The sequence below is a fragment of the Girardinichthys multiradiatus genome, chromosome 1 (assembly GCF_021462225.1).
Source record: "Girardinichthys multiradiatus isolate DD_20200921_A chromosome 1, DD_fGirMul_XY1, whole genome shotgun sequence".
In the NCBI taxonomy this organism is placed as follows: Eukaryota; Metazoa; Chordata; class Actinopteri; order Cyprinodontiformes; family Goodeidae; genus Girardinichthys; species Girardinichthys multiradiatus.
Genome location: NC_061794.1, coordinates 22,741,903 through 22,753,138, shown reverse-complemented (window position 1 = coordinate 22,753,138; position 11,236 = coordinate 22,741,903). Strand labels below are relative to the sequence as shown.

Below are 11,236 nucleotides of genomic sequence, written 5' to 3'. Positions count from 1 at the left end.
GTTAAAGGTGCCAATTGACACATGGATATTGGTATGAGGCGTCACAACACTCCTGATGTTTGCTTCCCTACAGTGATATGAAAAAGTATTGGCACCCTTTACCTGAGTAAAAACAAAAAGCTCTTTGTAAATGTTGATTTCATTTCTTAAGGAAAAAGTTGGCTTATGTCAAAATATAATTGCTTTTCTTATTAAGTCATTAATCTGTTATTAACCAAATTTTTGGGTTTATTTTCTCTCGATTAACAATCCATGAGGTCACCAGAGAATGATGATCCTCAAGACTTAAAAAAAATCTGTCTAACTAAAACTGTTGTTGTAGCTCATTATGTAGGTTTCTTGATCCAAAGCACATCAGCAAGTCCAACTCTGAAAGCTGTCAAAGGTGGCACAACCAGTTATTACAAATATATTCAATAAATTAGAATATGAATTTCAATTAGGCTTGTTTGTAAAATAAAAGTACCTTTTAGAAATAACCACCTCTAAGCAGGTATTCAGTATACTTTTCATTAGGCCCGCATTTCTATATTAAAACTGTTTTTTATTGGTCTGATGCAATATTCTAATCCTATGTTATGTGTTTTTATTAGCTGTAAGTGAAAAATCATCATAATTGCCAGAATAAAAGGCCTGAAAAATGTGTGTAATTAATCTATATAATGTGTTTCACTTAGCGAAATGTTGCTAAAATAAATGAATGTTTGAATAATATTCTAATTTATTGAATATGACAATAGGATAAAAGGACAGTTATGCCTTGGGTAGCTTTGTTACCTTAAAATATAAAATTATCATCTGAAAACCGCATTTTGTATTTACTCAGGTTATATGTGTCAGATATTAAAATTAGTTAGATGATCTGAAACATTTAAATGTGAAGGACAAGTAAAACCTCCAGAAAGGCCTTTAAGAGTAAGTTGTATATTTTTGGGCTGGGTTGATATCTTTTTAATAACGTTGACCACTACTATCCCCAAATCAACAATCCAGCCTGGTGATAATGCTTTTGCCTGATTTGCCATGGGATAAAAGTTTGTTCAAATTTTGTTAAACAAACCACTGATCCTAAGAATCGAGGTGAATGTTAACAGGACCTGGCTGGACCTGTGGTACAGCCACATGAAATGGTGAAAAGCAGGGAAATTCCTTCATTTGGACAGAAGATGCAGCGAGGCACTAAGACCCAGTGGAGAACAGGGGAACCTGCCTGCCCACCAGTGCCTGCCTGCACAGCTCTGCAGTCGCTCTCAGTGAGACCAGGAGCCTGGGTTTGAAAGTGTGGGGGAGTATGTCCACTCATTTGTGCATCATTCATTTCTGCTCCTTTTCTTGCCTCTGGATCGCCTTGATCAGTAAGGCAAAGACAAAGATGGGTGGATAGAGGTGTGTGTGAGTGTGTGTGTGTGTGTGTTTGTGTGTGTGTGTGTGTGTGTGTGTGTGTGTGTGTGTGTGTGTGTGTGTGTGTGTGTGTGACTGAACGACAAGAAAGCATGCGCTTGGTCTGAGAGATGGCAAATTGAATGGGCCCAGGTGAGGAGGAGACTCAGGATTCTCCTCTTCCCCCTCCTCCTACTCCTCCTTTCCCTCCCTCGCTGTGACGTGGTGTCTATGAGCGTTTGCTGTGTGTGTGGGTGAGAAAGCGAAACAGGTCAGCGGTGCCTCAGCAGACTGGGAACCTTCACAGGAGGAAGCAGCCCGCTGCAGACTCAGGTATGTCACTGACTATTCATCACACACATCTTCAGCCATTGCTGCCCTCCTCAGCAGAACAAGTAGGTGGGTTGAAGGTAGAATGAATGACTCATAAGGCAGTATATTCTGTTACATCCCTTCATTTTCATGTAAAACAAATTATAAAAACAGACACCTCGTTTTCCATGCCGTATCATGACAGTCGCTTGTGCGTTGCTGCAGGGAAGTCAGAAAACTGTGCAGTGAGAGGTATGCTTGAACAACAGCCTACTTTTTCTGCTTGCAGCAAACAGTGTCATGTGCATATGTCAGTGTCATATGTTTTCCAGTCAGCAGTCCGAGGGATTCTGTACAGCCTTGGATTGTAGATTTGCATACATTTCTTACCAGGCTGAGTCCAACTTTGAACTTAAATTCCACTGCTATCACTGATTTGATTAAACTAACTGTGCTAGACTGTGTTGAATGGTTCCTTCCTTCAATAAATAGTTTTGTGGTTTAGATCTAATTAAATGGATAATTTTAAAATTCTTGTGCTTTTCAGATGATGTTCTGCTGAGACCTTAAAAACTAGCCTGTTTCTCTGTGCAGCAAAGTGATGATAATTTTTAGCCTTACAGTAGTGGGCAAGTATTAGATTTTCATAGTATGAAAACCTTTAGGTAAACTCAAAAAACTTAAAGTTATTATTAAAAAAATATGAAACAGGATCTAACTGCGTATATTAAAAAAGTAAAGCAATAATCTCCCCTACTACTGCTATTATATTATAAAATATAAATTTTTACAGTCATAACAATGTTATCTGTAACACTTATAGTTATTTTTGATCTGATGCACAAACTTAACTGAATAAGAGGGATGGGTGGAGCTCCTTGTGTTCCACTCCAACACTGTCAGTGTATTTTTTCAATTGGAAATATATCAAAACAGCCTAATTTTGTCTTTCTTGTCAGCAAGGGAAAAGTGTAATAGCCTTCTTTCAGCCAGCTGACCTGCAGTGCAAAGCACCAGGTGGTGGAGGGGCAGCCAGACATCACTTTGTACAGTCAGATAAAACAGCATTCATGTCCTGCCAACTGCAACATCTCTTTAAAAGGGCATTAAACTGTAGTAAGATGGGATTTTCTTTGTGGTTTTGAACCTGTAGCTTTTTATAACCTTGGTATACCTTCAGTTCCTACCTACTTTAAAATAATAATCCACAGTTGCTGATCCATCCTAGGTAATTTCAATAGGTGACTGTCCCTCTGACCTGTTTAGAAAACACTACCCACTATCTTACAGGCAGATCTTTCAGGTGATCATTTCACCTGTTGTGCGCATAAGTAGACAGGAAAACATGAGTAGCCTTGCAGGGGACATAGCCCGTGACACTTATGAAGTGGAAAACTTGCACCTGCAGGTGAGCAGCATATGGAAATGTACCAACGCTTTAGTGCTTATTCCTGAGCTTTCACATTGTGTGGGAATACATCTATGTAAGGTTGTGACAGTAAACACTGCCTACTCCACTAGCAAAGACTGCTGAGGGTGACCCACAACCAAACGGATGTGTTTTGTTTAATTTTATAAGATGTCTGTAAAGAATATCTACTTTCTGGTATTTTCCTAATGGCAGGAAGTCAGGTCAAGATTTATGCAATATGAAAAGCGTTCATCGATCTCCTCTTCACATCACTTAAGACAGCAGGGAGCTCTGTATTGCTGAGTTTTGCAGTTTATTTGCACATGCATAATTTCTTCTTCACTCAACTAATGGGGACATATGGTCCAAGCTTTTGCTTTCAGCTTCTCCCCTGGGGGAGGGGGGGGGGGGGGGGGGGGGGGGGGGGGGGGGGGAGTAGCTGCCCTGAAAACACACATCTGAGGATACAGATGTCAAAATATCCGATAAATCATGGCCTTGGCTGTAAATAAGTGCAGCCGGCATAGAGATTAATAACGTTTAAGTGACAGAAAAGGTTTGGGCCAACACAGGGCAGTGCATTTAAAGGAAAAAACTATCTTGCACAACTGAAAGCTATTAAATTGCTCATTAGCTCTACTACATCTAATCTATGTTTTTACTTGGCCAAGCATACAGAATGCTAAATAAGGATAGGAGGTTGGAGTTTTGATGTTATGTATGATATTGCGCATCTTAAAAACCTCACACAGACTACTAGTTTTAGTCTTTGAAGCACACTCATCAAAAGAACTAATTTATTACAAGAGAAGTTTCTAATCTTCGTGTAAAGCAGTACTAAACAGTGCTCTTTTTCTTTCAGGACTTTACTGAGTGGGATAGTCAAGAGAGGACTGCTTTAGTTACAAGCTCATCTACATCAGGTTAACACTTGAGTCATCATCTGCAAAACTCCACAGTCAAATCTACTAGGTTCAGCGCCTGCAAGCTTCCAGTTACTATGACCAAAACCAACCGCTGAACTTCTCAGAGACGCCCTTCAACAGAGGAGGATGGGTGATGGACCCGTGAAATTCAGCAAACTCCCTCCTCTTCATTCCATCCTCTCATGGAGCATCCCATCAAACCAAGGCCCTCCTGGAACAATGCATCTGCTTCCTCATTCCAAACCTCTTTTTGGCCAAATACCTCCAACTTAACTGGGCCAATCAGCACTGCTGAGAATAGGATAGATCTTAGTCAGAGCTTGGGGTTGTGTGCTATGCTCGTCATGGACGTTCTGGCCGTGGTGGGGAACTTGGCTGTGATCGTTGTCATTACTAAAACGCCTCAGCTGAGGAAGTTTGCCTTCGTGTTCCACCTCTGTCTAGTGGACCTGATGGCGGCACTCCTCGTGATGCCTCTGGGGATGCTGTCAGACCGGATCCTGGAGGACGAGGCCCTGTGTCGAAGTTACCTTTGCCTGAGTGTGTGTCTAGTGAGTGTTACCATCCTCACCATATGTGCAATCAACGTGGAGCGGTACTACTACATTGTCTATCCCATGCGTCATGAGGTGAAAATGACGGTCGGGGTGGTGGTAGCGGTGCTAGTTGGGATCTGGATTAAAGCTCTCATTATGTCAATGTTGCCCCTGCTAGGATATCTGCTCCAGGGGACCCCGACTGTGGGGACCCCTGAAGTCCTCATTCCAAGTCAGAGACACTGCTCCCTCCACTGGACAGGAGGCAGGACCACAAGCCTAATTTTTATGGTTTCCTTTACTGTAATCTATTTTCTGTGCCCCATGCTGATCATTTTGGTGGTCTACTACAATATGTTTAAGGTGGCCCGAGTGGCATCCATGCATCGTGAACCCAACCGCACCTGGGTGGACACGTCAAGGCAACGATCCGACTCTGTCAGCAGCCACTCCACCATGGCAGCAAGTCTTGGAGGCCCCAGAGCACGTGCAACTCCTCAAAGGATCTTCAGCGGCGGAAAGGCCGCAGCAGTTTTGGTGGCAGTCGGAGGTCAGTTCTTCTGCTGTTGGCTGCCATATTTCTCCTTTCACCTCTACTCAGCTGTCATTTCCACCTCTCCGGCCTCGCTGACCCAACTGGAGGACGTGGTCACATGGATCGGCTATTTCTGCTTCACCTCCAACCCCTTTTTCTACGGCTGCCTGAACCGACAGATTCGAGAGGAGCTGGGCCGCCACCTGGCTTGTATTTTCAAAGGGGCTGGGCCCACTGAGGGGGCGCAGCTGCCCAGCCGTGAAGCCTCCATCGAAGAGAACTTTTTACAGTTCCTTCAGGGCACTGGATGCAATCTGGAGCCCTGCAACTCTCACAGCAGAGTCTGCCTGGAGGAAGCAGGAACTGAGGGTGCTCAGGAATCAGCTGTTGAGCAAGACATGCCAGCTGACTTCCACATCCCAGGGCAGATCCTTGAGGAAACCACAGAGTTCATACAGCAGCAACGGCTGAACAATGAGCTTTGTGTATTGGAGAACTGCTGCAAGACTGTACCAGAGATATAGTTGCCTCAAATGCTGTTTCTTCTACCACCTAATAACACAATGAACATGTTTAGTCTTATTCATAGTATTTCTTATTTATGCTGCAACATTTTTTTTTTCAAGTGACAAATCCAGCTGGCTGAAAATGTGGTGTAGGGTTGGGCTTTGGGTTGGAGCCCTACCCTTTGAAGAATTCCAGTTTTGTGTATTGCTGACTGTCATGTTACATGTTATGGTAGTCATACTGTGTCATGCTGTTTTTGCTCTGCGTCACATGACATTTTATGTTTTGGTTACAGTTCAAGTGAAGTGACAAACCTTATACAGTATAAACATGAAGAAGCTCTGAAACATTGCAAGAGCATAAATCAGGGAAAGAACAGTTGTTAAGTGCTGGGGGGCATCTTAAATTTCTCTCCAGAAATGTGTTTATTTATTAAGTGTTCAACATCAATCAGTATCTTCCATATAAACAAAGTGACCTCAGTGATAATGGGGCTAATGCACAAAGCAAAGCACTATTTTCACTTCGAAAATGTTGGATTTTAATATGGATTTATTGTCCTTCAGGTAATTTTATTTAACGTCTGTGTTTTAAGAATAAAAGAGAAGCCCTTTGACAATTAGATCCAATTGACTCAGAGACAAATTGCTAGCAATGATATAAACCAGTGGTTCACAACCTTTTTTTATAATTTGGTAAATATTTTTTCTGGTAAATAATAAGTTTTTAAAGTAGCTCAACAGGGACTCAGAAAATGAATTGAAAAAAAGTCTAGTTCTATTTTATAGGTTAAAGGGTGAGGTGTAGCAATGAGCTCCATTTTTACTCAAAAGTGCAATTCTTCAAGTTTGACCTGAAAAACGCAACCGTATGGTCGATTGGAAATTGGAAATGTGAGAGGGAAAGTTGGAGGTTTCTCATCAACTCTGAACATCAAAATACAATATGGATGCTTCCATCTAAAACACAGTGATAGACATAACAAAAGAAATAGTGCCATACAGTCCCCTTTAAAGAACTTGTTTCACCAAAATGTAAAGATTGTCCTTAACAGTAGTTGAGTAGGCTAATCAGTTAGCAAATGCAACTGGTTTTCAAACTTCTAACATGATTCAGTTGGGTTTGATGTCATGCCTAGACCACAGTTCGGACTGTAAATGGAGCACAACATAAGTAGTCTGGTTGTCTCGTGTTCGCTGTCTTCTAGAACATCACAGTCAGTTTTTTTTTTTATCTTGCCAATAACCGATAGCAAAATATGTTCTGAGTACCGCTAAATGCAGCCCAAGAACCACAATTTGGGAGCCATGGACTTAAACTATTTAATTAGGAAAAATAACCAATGTGAACATAATGTACAAAGAAAGATATTTTTTTACTTTTACTAAAGATTTTAACTTATTGTAGTGAATCATCCGTTTTCCTCTATGAACTTATTTGATGTTTCACTTCAAACCACCAAGGCTTAAACGGATGCAATATTCCAAAAGCTTTAAATAAAAATGATGTGTCTAAGAATTTAAACTTTTATTGTGTTGAACAGGATTGTTTCACAGCTTCTGCTGCAGCTGGTATTTATAATAAACAGGCTTAGAGTGTATTTTTAGCCATTTTCCAAGATGTTATTATCATGTTTATCTGTTCTTAGTCTTGTGATTATCACCTCCTCACCAAAATGGGAGACTTGTGATTTCAACCCTTTCCACTCAAAGACAAACATTGTGGCTGGTTTAGTTTTTTTAGCAGCAGTAGCAGTACGACCGGGTTTTAGGCTCCATCAGAAAACAGCAGCCACGCCATGTTAGAATAACTGCAGGAATACGACACGGTGCTCATTACACCCTGTGATGTCTGCGCTGTTTACAGGTAAACACCAGAGTGGTGGGAGCGCTCTCATGTTTGTGCAATAAACAACCAGGCTTGTTGTGGCTACACACAGCACAGAGGTGTGACAACCCCTCACACACATATGGAAAGCTAGAAACACTTATTGTTCCCAGGCAGAAAGCAAAACAGCTTGTACAAGTCACATGAGTGGTGACCAACATCCCAAAGACGACAGATTCACAAATCTCTTAAGTAAAGGCACATTTTTTGCTGTTTTCATCTATTCAGGACTGCCTCGTACAGGAGAGTCAGCGTGATCACAAGACTGTGAAAATAAGGCAAGCAGCCACAACAAAAAAGGATCTCTTTGTCAGGGCAACACCTAACACTTAATTTTCTTGTTGTTTGACCTTGTTGCAGACCGTGTTCCGAGAACGTATGACATGTTTTTCAGTTTTAAATGTTTTTTACAAAAAGAAAAAAAAGAATGAATCAGAACGGTGGTCTTCTATCTTCCTCAGTTTGTGTATTGTAAACAAGATGATTTAAAATGCCATGATTTATAACACCAGCGTCGTTAACAATAGCAGCAAAACTGCCCTGACCGGTCTGATAAAATGCATTAAAATACATGTATGCCAACATCTGTCACTTCCAAAGATGGAGAAGCAACCTGCTGAACTGGTGGAAGGTGGATAATTATGTACTTTTTAACTACAGTGTTGTCCTCTGTATCAAACCAGGGATGTGTTAATTTTCCTGTGTGCATCTCTTTTTGAACCTGAACTGAAAAGACTGTTATTCCTCCTGTGTACTCTCCATCTGCTGAACTCATTAAAGAATACAGCAAGGATTTTAACCCAAGTGTTGTGCTTGTTTTTGCCACAGATATGTTTAGATCCATAACTGCAAGTATCACATGAGCTGTCTTTTTTCTTCTGCCCTGCAACTGAGTGTGTCTGCTCTTTGCCTCTGTGTTTCATAGTATGTGTGTGTGTGTGTGTTCCTGTCTTGGCATCACAGTGAGAACCAATTTCCCGATTTCACCATCAAATTGAGGACCATTTGTACCAAAGTGAGGACATTTTGCTGGTCCTCACGACCTATTTTGCTAACGGTTAGGTTTAGGACTAAGGTGTGAATTGAGTTTAGGTTAAGGTTAGGGTTAGGCATGCACTGGTAATAGTTAGGTTTAGGGTTATTGTCAGGGTTAGAGAATAGAAGGGGTTGAAAGTGACTGAAAATCAATGGAAGTCAATGGGAGTCAACACATGGTCCTCACTACATATAGTAAAACAAGAGTGAGTGTGTGTGTGTGTGTGTGTGTGTGTGTGTGTGTGTCTGTGTGTGTGTGTGTGATGCAAACAGGAATTAAAACAAAGTTGAATTTGGTTAAGAACAGGATGTAAGCAAAGAGGTATTTCGAGAAAGACTGGATGCTATGTCAAACTTTTACCAACATCATTTCTATTAACTTAAAATATTTTTTATGGCTGTATGTTTTTTTCTGATGGTTTCTTATAGTTTTTAAAAGTTTTTCTTTAAACTTTCGGTGCTTTATCACAAATTTTCTGTTCAGTTTTTGTACTGACAATGATATATTTTGTATGAATAAAATGACTAACGTAGTTGAGTGAAAGACAAAATAAGTTTCAGTCTTTAGATGAGGAGTATATGAAAGTTACATCTTTAAGACATTTATTTCAGTTTATTAGATTCATTTTGGTGTTTAGGTTGTTACTTCCCTGGATTCTGTTAGATGGTTCAATTTGTATTTTCCTGTTGATCTTTTCTCCCTGTTTATGTTCTTTTGGTAGTCTCATTTCACTCAGATGTTTTATGTTACCTCCCTTTACTCCATGCTCATCTGTGTTAATTAGTCACTCACCTTCAGTCCCTGTTCCATCAGTTGCTTCTCATTCTCTTCTGATTAACTCCTTGTGTTCATTGATCAATTCTCCACCCTACGTCAGTATTTATTCTTTATGGTTTTCTGTTCTCGCAACTAGTTCCACCCTACTTGCTACCTGTCCATTCCCTCATGTATTTCCTACCCAAGTTATGTTACCTGCCTGTGTTCACCATCCTGATCCTTGTAAGTTCTTGTTTTAATACCATTATTAAAAATCATTTCAGCTCACTATGATGCTCCTTGGCTCATCCCTGCACAGCCTCAGCCCTCCCTGACAGTAACTGACTGCACAAAATGCAGTTGCATGAATCACTGGTGGTGGGATATAAAATCTTAAACAGTACACAAACAGCAAATATTTGTATCTGAATTTTGTCAGGGAATGTAATACTGATCATTTAAATATGGATACAGGACACATTATTATGGACCAGATCTGGATATCTCTAAAGTGGACATTTGAATTTTATCAGGCTTCCCCACTACCTACAGTACGGCACTTAGGCATACTTATTCCTTTGCTTAGTTGAGTCCTATGTGTAAACACAATGCTGGTTCATCCCTTCAGTTTATGAGCCTTTTAATTCCAAGTACAGTAGTGTGAGAAAGTAAACTGAATGTAGGCAAAATAGCTGTTTATTAAACTGTTAAAATCATCAAAAACCATCAACAGTTAAGGATGCACATTGAAAGGGGAACCGGTTGGCAGCAGAAGATAAAAGGTAAGTAACAGGAGGATCTGACAAAGAGTAAATAAAAGCAAGAAGTATGAAATGGAGAAGCACAAAAGTGAGTTTTTAAAGGCATTAAATAATAGAGCAAGAACAAGCGTGTAGCAACAATAAACAATCAATTGCTTTAAGTTGTTAACTGTGCAGCAATCCCTTATAAACATGCGTGTGATAACAGTGGAAAGAAAAACTCCTTTCCGTCAGTTAATGGTAGAAGTGGTTTCTTTCATGGCTTTGTCTTGGAGAGAATCACAGCTACACACAGCCACGAGTCAGTAGCGAGACCTGTGCCATGAAAAACAGAATATATGACCGAGTTTGTCAAGTGTATTATCTATACCAAGATAAGTTGGCAGCAATAGCTTTGAAAATGCCCCCCTCCAGGTGTGTGTCCACAAGTAAACAAAATATGAGGCGAGATGTAGCTTCTATGAAGAGAGAAAACAGGGAGAGAACAGATAAGCATAAGTGCAAAAAACGGATGAAAGTATTATGAGAAAGTAGCAGATTGATGAAAAATCATCAGTGTGTCCCCCAGCAGCCTAAGCCTAAAGCAGCCTAACTACATAGCTAGCTCAGGGCAAAGTAAGCTAGTCTAACTATAAGCTTTATCAAAAAGGAAAATGTTAACCTTAATCTGGAATAGTAGTAGACAGTATCCTTGTGGACTAAAACTGGTATTTGGCTTCACAGAAGAGGAGTCTGGTTGCTAAAAAATCTGCCTCTTGTTGTACTTTTAGAGAAAATATAGAGAAATTGTAGGAACCACCAGTAAACCTGCAGTCTGAGAGCGAAGTGCTCTGTTGGGAACAGGGGAGTTTTCCTTTACGCTGTCACTACATGCATGCTCAGTATGAGGGATTCCTGCGAAGTCAACAACACAATGTAAGCATCAGTCCACTGTGATTACAAGCTCGTCCAGGAGGAGTGAATGATGCGTTAATGACTTGATGCAATCTGCTGGGTTTCCTTAGATAGAAAACTTTTTAATTGATTTAAATAATAAACTGAACTTGGCTGCATTGTTTGATAACTAGGATCAATTTGGAATGTATAACTCCCTTTTCCATGCTTGTTTTGATACAAATTAACCAGGGTGATTCCACTTTCCTGGTGGTGAAGCTAGGCATTGCACCAACATTGCATAATGGGATTTGAA

General features: G+C 40.4%; 1 protein-coding gene across 1 annotated transcript; it reads left to right on the top strand.

The window, feature by feature from the left end:
* Positions 1–1,395: 1,395 nt before the first annotated feature.
* Positions 1,396–8,293, top strand: gpr61 (G protein-coupled receptor 61). Its single transcript, XM_047373132.1, has 2 exons — positions 1,396–1,713; positions 3,966–8,293. The coding sequence occupies exon 2, from the start codon at positions 4,212–4,214 to the stop codon at positions 5,622–5,624; it is 1,413 nt and encodes a 470-aa protein (XP_047229088.1). The 5' UTR covers positions 1,396–1,713; positions 3,966–4,211; the 3' UTR covers positions 5,625–8,293.
* Positions 8,294–11,236: the final 2,943 nt, after the last annotated feature.

What these genes read in the sequence shown, in the direction of transcription:
- gpr61 (XM_047373132.1), top strand. Translation starts at nt 4,212, where the DNA reads ATGGAGCATCCCATCAAACCAAGGCCCTCCTGGAACAATGCATCTGCT.